General features: G+C 46.0%; 1 protein-coding gene across 5 annotated transcripts in view; it reads right to left on the bottom strand.

Moving 5' to 3' along the window:
• RAB11FIP3 (RAB11 family interacting protein 3) overlaps nt 1-16,816 on the bottom strand; it is a 170,427-nt gene that overhangs the window by 65,527 nt on the left and 88,084 nt on the right. For all 5 annotated transcript variants that reach the window (XM_084641585.1, XM_084641588.1, XM_084641589.1 and 2 more), the window contains exon 3: nt 9,834-9,925. In XM_084641585.1, the coding sequence (XP_084497711.1) occupies nt 9,834-9,925 (92 nt within the window). The remainder of the gene's footprint in view (nt 1-9,833; nt 9,926-16,816) is intronic.

Here is a 16,816-nt window from a genome sequence, read left to right as displayed (position 1 = left end):
AAATTCTCTCTCTCTCTTTCAAATAAGACTCCCACCTCCCATGATACCAACACTCCCTGATACTTCATGCACAAGAATGACTAGTAATATCTTGTGAATTTACTCCTACGAGAAACAGCCTAAAATACATTTATCTTATTGAACAAAGCAGACTAGAGCTACATATGCTTTAAATTCATAGTGCGAGTGTGGCATGATTTCCACCAGGTGTGGAGAGGTTAGCCCTAGCTCCAGTTACGCAGAGTTGGCCGGGGGGTCTCTGAAACCTCTAGCTCACTGGCATTGCGCCAGGGGATATTCTGACCATTGTCCAGCCTGGTTTATAAAACAATCTACATAGCCCAACAGTTGTGTAGATCTCCAAGTGGCTTGTGCTCCTCTCTCCCAGGGCAGAGACCACCAATCACACGGGTGTAGCTGGATCAGCGGATGAACAGAATGCACGATATTTGGAGGAGGAAGAAAATGATACTATTTAGAAAACTAGCCTGAAATCACTAAAGGCTGAGGCCAGGGCCCTCTAAGACATGACTCCAGGAATTATCTGCACCCTCCTGACACTCCATTCCCACTAGGCAGCATAGCCCAGAGAGGACAGAAAATGTACAGAATTTTAGTTGTAAGTTTCTCCTGGCTGGGACTACCTTTATATACCCACTTGTACAGCACCCAGCATGACAAGGCATCAGATCCTAATGGGGGCCTTTGGCTGCTACTGCAATTTAAATAATACAAATCTTATTTTAAGAAGTGGAAGAGATGCAGGAATTATGCAGCACTGCCCCAGCCTTTTCCCCTTCACCATTCCCCTCTGTTCGGTCAATACCTCTTTGGCTTTATTTATTAAAATTAAGTTGAATAGCAATGAGGTTTCCAACTTTTCACTGTTTGTGTACCATGGATGTAGGCATTTTAAATGCACATCTACACTCGCAGGTTGTCACTGAGAAGCGGGAGCTTTGGGCAGCTGGGCAGTGGCAGATGAGGCTTTGGGCACCTAGGAGGGGCATTTTTTGTTTCATGGATGCAGTACAAACTTTGGATTCTGATAAGGGGACACATATCAGTTTGTCTCTCTATTTTGGGAAAGGGCCAAGGATGACAAATTTGAAGGGGGAGGGACCAAGGGCTTGAATTCCTCGATCCCAACTAGAATCACTAAGTGCTACTGCACCTTTCCCCCCACATTCCCAGCCATGAAAGGAGAACACTAGCTTGATGTTTCTGCTAAGGTGTGCAGAAATGAAATAGTTAAAATCACATTTTAAAGTGGTGGATCTTAGGCTTCAGATTCAACAGTAGAATTCCCACCTCTGAGTGATTGCCACAGACTGGATACAGGCTCAGGCAGGCAGTCCTACATCACCATTACAGTGTTCCCATTTGGAAGGTTTTCTGTGCAACCTTAAAGGATGTAGATTTCTCTCCCCACCCCTTCATCCCACAAAAGCTTAGATTCTGGAGAACAAGTTTGGCATAACCATACAATTACACATCCACTCAGATGGCTGGATAACCACAAACATACACCGGGTCCTGCTGCCTAGAGGGCTTGGTGAAAGCAATCATTATCAACCACATTGTTGCATTGCAAATTTCTTTTGCTAACCTGAACTTTGTGGCCTTGTCTGCACTGAACAATTTTACTGTGCTAAGAAACATTTATTTCATTTCATCCGACTGAAATGCAGCTGGCTTTCACAAACAGAAGTGCTTTGATAGAGAGCCCAAGGGCTAAAGAAATATTACCAACAGACCTTGGTTTTTCAGGGCTCAATAATAACTGAGACTGCATTGTTCCAATGCCAGTGTAAACACAACTCCATCACTAGAGCTCCTAGGCGCTAGTGTAATACAAATAACCACAGGGCCAGTAGTTGGAAGGGACAACATCTATTTGTAAAAATTTCACATCATGCATCAATTAGCACGTCTTACTTTCATTGATCAATAGTTTGAACAAACTAAAGAGCTCACAGACTTTTTGCTGTTCTAATTTTGAACCATTTAAAATCATCTATTCGGTTTCATCATCTCTGAAAAACATTGCATTGATTGGCCGGCCGAGGGCAATGCTGCCAATGCAGTTCTCAGCACCTCTAGTATGATGCACATTTGAACTTTCTGGTTAGCATTTTTTCCTTTGGCAATTTAACACAGGTCACACTCTGTCTTATCTCAGGTTGACAGAAAGTTTAGCTGCTCCCCCTGGCTGCCCTACTTGGTAGCTACCAAAAGGGCTCTAGGCTGGGGTCGGCAACCTTTCAGAAGTGGTGTGCCAAGTCTTCATTTATTCACTCTAATTTAAGGTTTCACGTGCCAGTAATGCATTTTAACGTTTTTAGAAGGTCTCTTTCTATAAATCTTTAATATATAACTAAACTATTGTTGTATGTAAACTAAATAAGGTTGTTAAAATGTTTAAGAAGCTTCATTTAAAATTAAAATTAAAATGCAGAGCCCCCCGGACCAGTGGCAGCGTGAGTGCCACTGAAAATCAGCTCCCGTGCTGCCTTTGGCATGTGAGCTGAAAATCAGCTCCCTGCTCTAGATCTTACTATATTCCTTCCAAATCAAAATATCCCTGAGATTATAAATGCTAATATACTCACTGTCTCCCCATCTCACCTGAGTATTGCAAGGATACAGTCAGCCTTGCGGGGCGTGCTCATTCTCTCCCCTACTCACTCTCTTCTCTCTACCCCCTGGGTCAGATCCCTAGTGTCCCTGATTTTGCAGTCATTTCAGGTGACTCCGCCTCCCTGTTCCACAACCCGGCCAAGCCAGGCAAGCCTTCCATCAGGAGGCAGGGAAGAGAGAGATTCTCCAAATGCCCTTTAGCGCAAAGCAGGGCACAACAGGCTCAACAAACTCACCTCTTCCACAGAGCCGTTTATGTTTCTGTGCACTTCAAGGCTCTTACTTTTGAGGGCGGCTTCACCTTCCTTACTGCAGGGAGGAGACAACTGTCATTCCCACCATTCTACTAAGAAGTTAATGGAGAGGAGGTAGAAGGTCACGTTTGGAAGAACTAGAAACAGAACCCTGGTGTCTAACATGACAGGCTCAAGCCTCATCCACAGTGCATTTCAGAATGAACGTACCGAATCTATGCAGTGGGTTATCCTTTCTAATTCCTAGACAACACTTCGCTCCTGAAATAGAACCGAAGAACCCTGACAACCAATGTCCTCCTCTAATCACTAGACAACCCTCCCCACTCCAACGCAGGAATTGTCAACCCCCATATTCTACTCCAGTCTAGCAATAGTTATGTAACCAACTGGCAAAATATTTTGTGTTTCACTTTGGAGGCCAGTTCACACAAAGACCACTATTCTTTTAAACTCAAGTAGTAGAGCTCTGTGCTGCAGATCTGAAGCTCCTGAGTTCAAACCCTGCTGATGATGTGTGTGGAGAAGCCGCACACCCACACAACACAGAATTTGTTTTTCCAGTTTTCTATTTACTCAGTTGGGTTATTTAATTCATGAATGAAAAAAAACATTCTTAAAATAGGCTTTTCAAACATAATTTGTCAATTATGGTGTATGATGTGCAAGAAAACTCATATTTCACATTTCAGTTTTGTCTGTGACACACTGGCAGGTTTGAAAGTTCAGAGGTATGCTTGAACCTCCAGTCACGAGGAGCAGATGAAGCAGTTTTGCTACGCTCTTCTCTGCGTCTTTGCCAGACAGCAATCTGGCAGGATTTGTGTGGGTTGCTACAGTTACAGAAATATCAAATCTCCTCTAGATAAGAAATGAAAACTTTACATTTCCCCCTATCTTCTACCCTTCTTTCCTCCTCCTCCCTTCCACCCATCCACTATCCTAACCCAAGCCTCTCTCCACATTGTTATGACTATTGCAACACAAATTGGTCAAGTTGTAACAGGGCGTTTGGCCTTCTAAAGGTGACCTGCAAAATGCAAACAGTCGGGCTGAGGCCCTTTTGGGTGCTTTTTTATGTTGCTCTGGAAAGATCCAACAGGTCCTTCCCCCTCTACAACGAAAACAGATTTAAAAAAGAGACAAACTTTTTAACATTACAGATCAGGGGTGGGCAAATTATGCCCCGGGAGCCGCATCCTGCCCTTCAGACATTTTAATCCGGCCCTCGAGCTCCCGCCGGGGAGCAGGGTCCAAGGCTTGCCCCGCTCCAGTGCCTGGCTAGGAAGTGGGGTCAGGGTTGGCCCTGCTCCGTGTGGCTCCTGAAAGCAACGGTATGTCCCCCCTCTGGCTCCTACGGGACAGTCAGGGGGCTCTGCACACTGTCCCCGCCCCAAGCAGCTCCCATTGGCCGGGAACCACGCCCCGTGGGAGCTGCAGGGGTAGTTCCTGCAGACGGGGCAATGCGCAGAGCCACCTGGCCATGCCTCTGCATAGGTGCTGGAGTGGGGACATGCCGCTGCTTCCGGGAGCTGCTTGAGGTAAGCGCTGCCTGGAGCCTGAACCCCTGTCCCTCTCCCAGGCCCCAACCCCTGCCCCAGCCCTGATCCCTCTCCCGCCCTCCAAACCCCTTAGTCCCAGCCCGGAGCCCACTCAGGCACTCCAACCCCTCATCCCTAGCCCCACTCCAGAGCCCTCATCCACTCCCCACACCCCAACCCCCAATTTCATGAGCATTCATGGTCCTCCATACAATTTCCATACCCAGATGTGGCCCTCAGGCCAAAAAGTATGCCCACCCCTGTTACAGATTCAGGTCTTCCCTACCATATGTAAGGGGACTATTGTCCCCTTACTAACATTCAGTGGGGGTGTTTTGGTTGGCTAGCTCCCAGTACTAAAAGAAAGCGGAAGGTTCAACGGGAAATCAGGACCCTGAGACTGACAGTCCCCAGAAACAATGGGGAGAGGCCAATGCTCCAGGTCAGCCTGACTGACAGAGCGGGCAGGCTACTCAGGGAGTCAGGAGGGTCCCATCCTCCGTGTGAGCTGGAATTGCCTGGGTCAGACAGAGTGGGGCAGAGTTAACGAGAAAGCAGGGGCCCAAGCTGAGCTGGGGAGCAGAGCCGTGCCAGCTAGAGAGACCAGAAAAGCAGCCCAGGAAGCAGGTCAGACCTGGGAGCAGAGTAACAGAAGCAGCCCACAGAGCAGACCTGTCCTGGGGGGAGAGCAGCAGCAACCAGAGCCAGGGGGGCCAGAGAAACAGCCCAGGGAGCTGGAGGCAGAGCAGCAGCAGTGCTGACGCAGAGTGGAGCTGGAGCAGTTCGGAGCCAGCGAGGGGGACCCTGGGCAGTGGGCCCAGTGCAGGGAGATGCCCCAGCCAAGAGGCCTTACAGGCTAGACTTGGATGGGGATTGTAACCCCGATGGGGCGGGGGCAACACTGGGAAGAAGGGTCCTACCATCTAGAGCCTGAGAGCATGTGGCCACCACCAGAGCAAGTGTCCAACCTGCAGCATCCCAGCCGCACAGCCAGGGCCTGAGCAGGAGGCCTGGGACTTGTGGGAACAGACTGAACTTCCCCGACTTTCCAAAGATGCTGGTTGTGATGCTCCAGTGCCACAGAGCGGGGTGATGGGTTTTCCTTTAAACTTTCCCATTTTATCCTTTTTTTTTTTTAACACAATTTATTAAACAGCAATTAATTTTATTTGCTTTGACCTGTATGTAATGATCAATGGGTCAGGGAAGCATGCAGTGCAGAGAGAGCACCCTGAAGTGGGGACACCATAGCCTAGGGATGGGCAAACTTTTTGGCCTGAGGGCCACATCTGGGTATGGAAATTGTATGGCGCGCCATGAATGCTCACAGTTCCCGGCCAATGGAAGCTGTCAGGGCGGCGCTTGGGGCAGGGGCAGTGTGCGAAGCCCCCTGGCTGCCCGCATGCATAGGAGCCAGAGGGGGGAATATGCCACTGCTTCTGGGAGCCATGCAGAGCAGGGCAAGCCCCGAACCCCGCTCCCCAGCAGGAGCTTGAAGACCAGATTAAAGCATCTGAAGGGTCGGATGCAGCCCCCAGGCCATAGGTTGCCCACCCCTGCCCTAAGTGACCGTGACAAGGTTGGGGATCAAGCCCCCCGGGAATCCTCGGCCCAGCCTTGTTGGGGTTACAAGGACTCTGCCACATAGGAGAGGAGGCCTTTGGATAAAGGCAGTGGGAGCGAGGACTCTGATCCTTTTGCTAGCCCACTTCATTGGGGTATTGTATAAGCCAGGAAAGGTCCCCACAATAGCGGGACCGTTCCCCCGCTTACGCATAGAAGAGGAAGAACTATGAGAATTATGATATCACAAGTAAGAAGAGTATAGAACAACCACCTTATTAACAAAAAGGGAAGAAGTTTTTATTCAGACTATTTATAACTTTTGTTTACACCTATTTAATTCAAACATTTGGGAAGAAAGATTTTTTTTTTAAGGACTCAGACAAAGGGGAAGAAGTACTAAGGGCAGGGAGAGTGTGATGCTTATTAAATCCTCCAATAAAATTAGGGAAGTATAAAATAAGCAAGAGATTAGGGTATATTTTAAAGAGTTTTCCTGACTCCTTTGTGCATCATAGAGGACGAAAAGCGGGACATTTTATTCCTTTGCAGGTCACCTGTAAGAAATTTCTTCTGAAACCAGACCTCTGACAACTGAGAACAAGGGAAACTAGATGTTACCCATCTCCCTTTGCCCAGCTTAAGGACATCACTGCTTTTGAAATGTGCTCACCTTCATCTAATCCACAGCCTAGAACCTCGTGTGCTGATTTACATGTTTGGGAACCTAAAGAGAGCCACTATCTTAAATGACAATTCTAACTGCATTGCCTTGCCCAGTAAACAAAAAAAAACTGCTGCGAAGTTGTTTGATTGCTGCACACACATACACTGGAAATTCCAACAGGAGCATGAAACAAGGTACTTTCCTCTGGAACACCAGAGTCGGTAAGTCTAAGGGAAACGTCTGGACTTTTGAAAGTGTGTGTCCTTTTTCCTTTTCTTCCCTCTTATCACCCGGATCAGCCTGAAAGAGGCTTTTGATTATGTCTGCGTGTTTTATACTGCCTTAGAAATTCTCTAGGGCAGCTCCTCCATACAACCACAGGATGTAAATCCTTAGTTCCTCGCTCAGACTAGCAGAACAGCACAGTGCTTACAGGGTACATCAAAGAAAGCTCACAAACATTTGTTTGTGCCAGCACGCCTCGCTTGCTTTTTCCCTAGCTTCCCCTCTAAACAGTCCAAGCTTTCCCTGGTATAGCACTGCAGGATGCGCAGAATAAAATGCCAAATACCAGGGACCTGTCGATCAGCTATATTAAAAGAGAAAAGGAAAAAAAAACAAACGAGATACTCATGTATTTTTACACTTGCAAGACTGAGCAATATCTTTCTATCATGCTCCCATTTGCAGAGGCTCTGTGATCTATATTTTCCTTATAGCTTGGAAATTATTTCAGGTCGTCCATCAGACAACGGTGGTGATTTTTACCAAATACATTCAAAAACACATTGGGCTCATTATCAGCTAAAAGCTACCCCAAATACAACCCCCCCAGAAATGGATTCTAGTTTTAAAAAACAAGCTGCAGGTTTGCCATTCATTTTCCTTCTATTTATGTTTTTATTCTGACAAGTAACTGACAGTAATTCCAGCAGGGTATGCTAAACTTCTTGGTATGGACTTGTTCCCACAACAACAGGTTAATTGCAACACTCTCACACAGCCACTAGGAAGTGCTCTTGCTCTATTTCCCTTCCCTTTAAAGACAGACTCTCATCCCCACAATGGCTCGCAGCAGCTATGTAGAATAAGCTAAGATCGTTAACAGTATGAGTGTAACGGAGCCATCAGTCAAATCCAGGGAGTGAATATTTAAAACCTCTAGCTGTCTAGTAGCAGAGAAAAGGTTAGAAGCAGCTGCAGCTCCCATTTAGCTTAGACCAGTCAGCAGAGGTAAGAAGCATTTGTGATGCTGAACAAACTGGAAGAGGAATTTGAGAAAATGCATTTCCTCCCCTATCCCTCCAAGTATAAATTGTGGTTTCTCAGTCAAAAGGCTGCAGTCACCTTGCTAAATACAGCAATGGTATTTGTGAGGTTTATTCAAACACCCAAGAGAGCAAGCAAAATGGTGAAGCGTGTACTTGTATCTTCTCCTGTACACAGTATAAGGCAAGACAATGAGGGTATTTTGCACATAAAGAGCCAGACTCCAAATACATAACTTTACTCTTAAGGAAAGCCTCCCAATGGAAGAACTTAAGGGTCACACATTAATCAAGCCCCTGGTATTGTTCCCTTTCTACAGACAGGAAAACAGAAGTGATTCCTCCAAGGTTGGAGAGCAAGTATCCGTGGTTTTGGTGAAAAGTGGGAACCAGCCAACAAGCTGTTTCAGTAAATGCCCCGGAAGTGGGAGAAGCAGAGGATTAAAAATAGGAATAGTTTATTCTGATTTTACTTTATACCAACCAGGGTCTTCAAAGTGACACGTGAGAGCCATATAAAACTTACTGTCTTGAAAGCACAAGGCAGCCACTGGTTGCTTTTTAATGACAAAGGACAGAACAAAGCTGATCAGTGTCAGGTGTATTACCAGGGAACTCAAGAGAGCAGCACCTAGCCCTCTACTGAAGAAAATACAAGACCAAGAAATGCATTCTGGGCTGTATATTTATTTGTGATCAAGCAATAGCAGGCATATTTCTATGTAAACACAGAGCAGCTCTGAGACCCTGGCCTATCCAGTGGAGTCTCAATATTGCAAACCCTGGAGTCTTCCATTTTAGACTGTTAAAGGCTGGGGCAGTCTGGTAGGTAAGTGAACAATCATGGGCACCATATACAGGGAGTGCCATCAGGCAGGGCTTTGAAAGAAATACTGAATTATATTGGGAAACATTAAAAAACAGATTTGGAAAAACAAACAAACAACCCGGTGAGCTGGGCCTTCGTGGAAGCAGGAGAGTGTTTGCTCAGAGGGTAAATATGGTGGCCCTCCTGCTGCTGCTGTCTGGAAGGCACCCAGTGCACCTGCCGACCGGGGAAGAACAAAAAGCCCACAATAAAAGCTGACAGGCATGTCCTGGTAACAGCAGCCTCATTTACAGACAAGGAGAACAAACAGCAAGAGACAAACAGAATGGCCTAATCCTTCCCACGAGGGAGGGCCAAGGGGGAAGGGCATCATTTGCTTTTTGAAATGGAACATTCCATGTCAACAACAAAAATAAAATGGGGGGGGGGGGGGAAATCACACTGCCCTTTGCTCTGCCTTTAGCTTACAGCACAGCAATGAATGACATCCGAAATATTCTGTGTCGTCCTTCTGTTTAGGAACAGCCTCCAAGAGATTGGAGCAGACAGGCTCATGATGGGCGTATTTATAGTAAGTACTTCCTGGAACTGGGTTCATGCTCTCTGTTGCCACAATCCCCAGTGGCAAAAGGAACGCAACCACAGCAACGCACCTTTGCCATGCTTCTAACATTCTTTTGCCACAAGGGGCATCACTCCCACAAAGAACACAACACACACTGGGAGCTTGTGGCCAGAGATGGAAAAACCTTATGAGCGTTCAATGCTATCTTCAACTCTGAGCACCAAAGCAACATGCAGTGATGCAGAAATACTGATTCTAATACAAGGGTAAGCCGAAGGGATGCTATCAGACTTTTCATGTAAGTGCCATTTTCTATCAAGAATAGTGCTTGTGTTTAACATGTCACACAGGGCCCAGCTTTCAGAGATTCTGAGCACCACCCCCACTGAAGTTAACAGCAGCTTGAGGGCTCAGCACCTCCACAAGTCAGACTGCCTATGTATTTCAAGTCCCAGACTACATACACCCCCAGTTTTCATGCCCTTATTTAGCTTATTAATACTTGCCTCAAACGTGACGAAGTCATCGAACTCATCAGGACAGACAGAAGGTTCCTCCTCATGGGTATACCCCATCTCACACAACTGGCTGTCAGAATCTGAAAGCACAGAAAACAAAAAGGTCAGCTGTTACTAGCGGGGAGGAAAGATCAGAAGAGGATTTGAACCCCAAAATGAAGAGCGTGTCCCTGTGAGAGCCGGTAGTTTCAGGGCAGACTTGAGAGAGGACTTAATTTTCAACAGAGGGGGATTTTTATGAGGGGGGATTTTTAATCATCATTATTAAAGATCCCAGTTTGAGAGCAGCCAAAGTCACAGGATTAATCCAAAAAGAAAAGGAGTACTTGTGGCACCTTAGAGACTAACCAATTTATTTGAGCATGAGCTTTCATGAACTACAGCTCACTTCATCGGATGCAAGTTAATACAGTTAAAAAAGTGCTTCCCAACATTAGATTCTTGGTGTCCCTCTGCACCTTGAAGCTGATTGGCATCTGGGTTCCTCTCCCCCCCACCCCCAAACACACCCTAGCACAATTGCTGCCATCTCTCCTTTTCTGCGTGTTATTTCTTTGCTCTTTATTCTTCTCTGTTATTGTTGGTCACTAGCTTTTTTTGCTGTTCTCCCCAGCAATGCCACCTCTTCCCACTTCCCCATTCTCCTACTCAGCAGGAGACTACGTGCTGCTGGGGGCAGGGGAATCCATCACTTCTACACAAGACTGAACTGACTGCCATGGGACTGGTGAAGAGAGCAGGCTGCTGCTGAGCCTGCAGCTTCATCACAAGCCACCGAGACAGAAGGGCAGGGACAGGGGGTAGCTTTCAAGGGGCTTTACTTGAACCACTTTACCCAAAACATGAGCATCTTGACATTAGAGTAGATCTGGGATCATAGAATTTTTCTCAGCCCCAACGCTCCCTTCTGAACAAGTCCTCCCCACCCCTCTGAGCCAAACCTAGAACTCTTCCCACAGGTTGAGAAACACTGGGTTAAAGTAAGATACCCAATCCTGTCAGCTCAAATTAAACGGTGGGAGCAAGATCACATCTCTTGAACGTACACATATCAAAGCTGTTTAACTCAGATGATGTTAACCAGGGCAAGGAATCATTATGGACAATAATGTTTTAGAGAAGCTCTCCAATCATGTTGTATTTTGGGAGCCGGAGGGGCTCTCCCCTCACAACTGAGGGAGGCGGATGGTCAAAGCAGAAAGCACAGCCTATGTTCATGTGTCCTTTAAGCTATTTTCCAGAAAACTTACTCCACAGCCAATTCAGATCTCTTCTAGGCTTCAGTCCAAACTAAGATTTCTCTAGAAGTCATACAAAGCTCAACAATACAGCCACCAGGACGGAACATGTGTAAACACCTTTGTAGAGTACATTCCTTAGTCATAGCAACAAGCCTTTAAAAAAAAAAAAGAAGTGTGTGCACAAGTTCAACATCTATCCAGAAAATGTTATAAATAGCTTTTGCTATTAATAGATTTGACTTGTTATTAAGAGTAGAAGGCAGCATGGTCTATTAATTATTAGTAGTAGTACAGAGCTGGACTCCCAGTCCAATGTTCTGTCACTTATCTGTTGTGTAAGCATGGTCAAATTACTCTTCCCCAGCCCCTTCTCCATTTCCCTTCCCATCCGTTGACTCCTCTATTTAGAGTGAAAACTCTTCAGGACAGGGACTGTCCCAATCTCTATTGGGGCTTCTAGGCACTACTGTAACACAAATCACCACCTAAACAAGTTGCTTTCTGTCAGTTCTATGGCTGCAAATTGTTCTGCAATTTGAAAAGCCTGGGGAATAGTGCTTTTACCCTAAGGGTGAAGAAAAGCATCCTAGCGCAAGCCACCACCAAGCGATGTTTACACGAATATTTCACTGCTATCATCAATAGATCCTTTGAGAGCAGCAAAACCAAGGAGTGTGTCAGCATTAACTGTGATGCACAGAAACTTGACAAGCAGCAGGAACTCAGTTGCCCGGGGTGGGAAGAATGGGCTGAAATGTGCATACCTGCTTTAGCTAGCTTGCTGTACTCATTACAAAGGCACTGTACATTTACTTAAAAAAAACCCCACTTTGAAAGAGGGGATTATTTTAAAAAAGGAGCAAACACCTCTTAAAAATAGGCCTGATTATTCCATGACTTCAGATCTCCTTCTAGGGCTACCATATTTCAGGTTCCCAAAAAGAGAACACTGCCGGAGCGGTGTGGGGAAGAGCTGGAGAGGGGTGTGTAGTGGAAGGGGTATTGTGGGGGTGGGAGCTGGAGGGGATACCTACAACGGGGGTGCTCACTGGAGGTGGGGGCAGTGTCACTTCCTGTCATGGTGACAGGGTGGCTGGCACAAGCCCAGGACGCAGTGACAGTCATCAGTTAGCACCTCCCGGCAGGACCTCCTCCCCAGGGCTGGGGCCTGGGTAGGCAGGATCCAGCAGCTGTGGCTGCAGGGGGATGGACCAATCAGCTGCGGAGGTGGGGAGAGACTAATCAGGAAGCAGACCAATCTGGGCTCTTTCTGAGCTGCAAAGACTGTTCTATAAAAATCCCGGACATTGCCTGGTATTTGAAAAATCCACCCGGATGGAGGATTTAAAAAAGGGGCTCTGCCCAGGAAAACCCAGACATATAGTAACCCTGCCTTTACTCCTATCTCCTCCCACCCCCTTTTTTACTCTCCCTAACTCACTCAAAGCCAAGAGTTGCAGTAATCTTCCCTAAAACCCATCAATGCTGCCCTTTCAGTGGGCCAGTAAAAATGGAACATTATATAAACACGTACACGCACCGAATCCAGGCTCTAGGAGCAACTACTGTACAGCTAACCTCTGGCTTGATGGATATCCTCAGCCTATGTTTACGGACTGTAAAGCTATCTAATTTAGAGGAAGCCTGCAAAACATGGCATTCTGACAAAGCAGTCCTCTCTTAACCTGGATGTGTGGCTTTTAGCGGCAACACCATAAATCACAGCGAGGAACAAGCCTGAACATGTTCTTTAGCAAGTAGTGTCTGATTATGCGCTCTCCCATACAAGCCTGGCAGGGTCATTCCTTCAACTGATGAAAGGTGCTCCTGTGAGCGATTTACGTCTGTAATATCTCTTGGAGCAGCACAGGCCAAGTTCTCTTTTGCCAGTGGTTTTAGTCTTTTGATTCTGCTTTGTAATCAAAGAGAGATTGTCACATACTCAGCCAGAGCTAGTCAGTACGCGAATAATGAGACAGCTAGCCAGCATTCCTCCTCCTAGGCAAATAAAGTGGTCATGTAAAAAGGCACTTTAAGACTGTTTTCTTTACCTCATTTTTAGCCCCAATGTTATTTAAAAATTCGAAGTCTTTTCCTACCAGAAATAGTTTCTCTTTCTGATTTTAGTTACTTGGCTCTATATGCAGCTTTGCTTTAAACGAGGCTGGACAAAGCACTTGAGAATCTCCAGTAGCAAGGAACAATCCTGAACTGGATTGGAAAGATAACCCAACAGAGCTTTTCCATCTCAACTTTCTATCATTCTAGGATTTCAAGTTTTGAAAAAGGCAATGTGGGCTCCTGACTTCTACAGCTGCGAAAACCCAAGCAAAGTGCTCTCATCCCAACCACACGAGGCAGAGACTGTGACCTGAGAGTCTCAAAGACGAGTAGGGAGAAGGCTGATCTTTGTGGAGGAGTGAGCAGCCCTTCTAAAATATACTATTAATATTGACATCTCTAGGTGGATGAGGAGAGATGTCATCAGATGTGGACCTTAAAATTCATGCCTCTGGATTATTACAACATATCTTAACTCAGGCTAGACTTGAAGAGTATTTGGAAGCTGCAGCTAGAACAGAATGCAGTGGCCCATTTAGTGGTGGTCTGCATAGACTGCACACTGCTCCACAGACTCTGCTGACTTCCAGTTAGTTTCCAGATGCAATTCATGGTGAAAGTTTCTATTTCTAAAAGCCCTTTATGACTTCAGAGCCCCGTCTTTACGTGGGTATCAAGAGAGTTAACAATATAGGGGGTGTTGAGCTGAAAGCGACCAGACCTGTGCCAAGCAGCTGGGAATTGGGTGGCTGCTAGCCCTTTTACCACTATCATCTAGAATTGCTCTAAGCTGGGTCAGGCAACATGTTGGCTGAAATACTGAAGTCTGGTCTACAATACTGCTCCCATTGCTGCTAGCAGCAGAGGGGGGGAAATTTACAAGTCTACAGTAAACACAGCCTCAGCAAAGAGCTCTTGATTCAAATTTACTCCTCTCTCCAGTCTAAGACAAAGCACCTACTGGCCCTCCATGCATGCTTCCAGGCACAACTATTTATTCAGGTCCTTTCTGGGGGGATAGGCTGAAATAGGAGGGTTTTAGGTTGGGGTGGGCGGGCTTTTAGCTGTATTAAGAGAGCCTGATGTTTTATATGCACAATTTGAGATGTTGATGGGAACCCTGCACAATTCAAATAAACAAAATCTCTGCTACGCTCAGCCTCTGTCATCATTTCAGTCGGCTCAAACACTGTCTGATCCCACCCTTTGTGCTTGCTCAGTTACATGAAGGAACAGTGTCTAACACACTATATCTTATTCAGTTGCATGGAGAATATGGATGCAAGTTGCCCCATCTGTTTGTGACTTGGTTATGCTGGAGAGGTCTCTCTGAACAGTCAGATATTCTATTCTTACTGTGATTTGTGCTTTGAAAATGTAGCACCACTAAAAAGAGCTTTGCAAGAAAAAAAAGTATAGGTTTCTCAATAGCTGACTGCACACTTGCCACTGCTCCATTCTCCAGGAGCAATCGCTAGGAGTCAGGTTTGTTTCCACATCCCTCCAACTCAGGGCTACTTTCTCCACTATCAGCAAAGGTGCTGAAAGCAGACAATGAAGACAAAAAATAACCAAAAAAACAAAAACCAGTGAACACCATGGATGAGTTTTCTACTCAACTCATTATCTTTCCTCTTATGGCAGGTTCTTTCCCCAATTCCCCCCCCCCCCTTCCTCCCATATGGCGCTTTGTGTATACTAAGGGTTGCTATGGAGATCTTGCCTTCCTGTCCTCCAACACAATAGGCTGCATTAAGCTTTCAAATTCCTGTCCAAATGAGCAGAAAAACAAAAGAACTACTTAACTGTTTATTAGGTGCTCCAGATCCATGAACACCACCTTCACACGTATGTACGAACTCATGCATGAAGTCAGCATGGTATAAGACCTTGCCCAGGCTAGAATGAATGGTTTCTGAAATGCTCCCACTATCGCAGCCAGCAGCACAGCTTCACTAGCAGCATCAGCAACAGTGGGAGTATTAGAGTAGAAAGGGCACTGGCATTAAGCAGCATTTACACACGGTGGACTATGACACCAGGGACACCCATGCAAACTCTCGCCTCCTCCCTGTCCTCTCTCATCTGCTCTCCACTAACCTTCCACCTGGCCAAGTGACTCCATCCCACCTCCGATCTCCCTCACACCCACTCTCATCCCTCTTACTCTCCTTTACTCTGGCTCTTCCTCCACTCCACCCCCCCTCCCAGAACAAACCTGCTTTAATCTCTGATTTACAGGAGGTGCCTTGACTCCACTTGTCCCTCCATCCACACCTCTTTCTCCCATTAGTTTCTGAGTTCACTGTATGACAGGTTGGATCACAGAAACCCCCTGGGAGCTGCCGCCTGATGTGCCAAGACTACTTCTGCTCCTGCTTTCCTGCCCTGTCAGCTTAGGACTTCAGTGTCCTGCCTGGTTTGAGCCAGACCCGCTAGCCTGCTGCAAACCCAGACCCAGGTCTGAGCCACTTCCCCTAACAGCTATAGGCTTAATTGAAAGCAACTTAGGAAATGTTCCTGTCCTTGACACTCAGATGCCCAACTCCCAATGGGGTCCAAACCCCAAATAAATCTTTTACCCTGTATAAAGCTGTTCTCGCCCCCCCCCCCCAAGTATTAATACATACTTTGGGTTAAATTAATAAGTAAAAAGTGATTTTATTAAATACAGAAAGTAGGATTTAAGTGGTTCCAAGAAGTAACAGACAGAACAAGGTGAATTACCAAGCAAAATAAAATAAAACACGCAAGTCTTAGTACAGTAATAAAACTGAATATAGATAAAATCCTCACCCAGTAAACTTCCTTTTACAGACTAGTCTCCTCCTAATCTGGGTCCAGCAATCACTCACACCCCCTGTAGTTACTGTCCCTTGTTCCAGTTTCTTTCAGGTATCCTTGGGGGTGGAGAGGCGCTCTCTTTAGCCAACTGAAGACAAAATGGAAGGGTCTCCCAGGGGTTTAAATAGACTTTCTCCTGTGGGTGGAGACCCCCTCCAATCTCCTATGCCAAGTCCAGCTACAAAATGGAGTTTTGGAGTCACCTGAGCGAGTCACATGTCTGTGCATGACTGAGTTTCTTACCACCCAAGCCACATTCCTGGGAAAGCTCAGATGTGGATTGGCGTCTCCAAGTTCTTTGTTGGCTTAAGGGCTTCTTGATTGGGAACTTACTGAGAATAGTCTTTTCTCAGGAAGCTGACCAACTGCTTCACTAAAACCTACTCAGAATCAAACAAGTATGCAGCCAATATTCATAACTTCTAATACAAAATAGATACATGCATACAAATAGGATTAATAGATTCAGTAGATCATAACCTTTACAGAGATATGTTACCTGGCATAAGTAGCATAAAACACATTCTAGTTATGTCATATATACATTATAAGTATATTTTCATAAAGCCTTATGGGGGGCACCGTCACACACTGAATATGCCATCTGGAGTTCTCCTCTTTCAATTCCATCCCAGGCCTCCTACAATCTGACTTCCACTCCTAGCATCCCAATGGAACTGTTCTCACCAAAGTCTCTCCTGACCTCTTCTTGGCCAAAGCTCAGAACCAGTGCCCCACCCTTTTCCTCTTCAACCTGTCAGCTACCTTCGACCATACTCTGTCTGCTCTTGTCCTCATTTGGCTTCCATGACTGTCCTCTCGTAA

The sequence above is a fragment of the Lepidochelys olivacea genome (assembly GCF_965140295.1).
Source record: "Lepidochelys olivacea isolate rLepOli2 genome assembly, chromosome: 10".
Taxonomy (NCBI): domain Eukaryota; kingdom Metazoa; phylum Chordata; order Testudines; family Cheloniidae; genus Lepidochelys; species Lepidochelys olivacea.
This window is presented reverse-complemented; position numbering and strand designations above follow the sequence as displayed.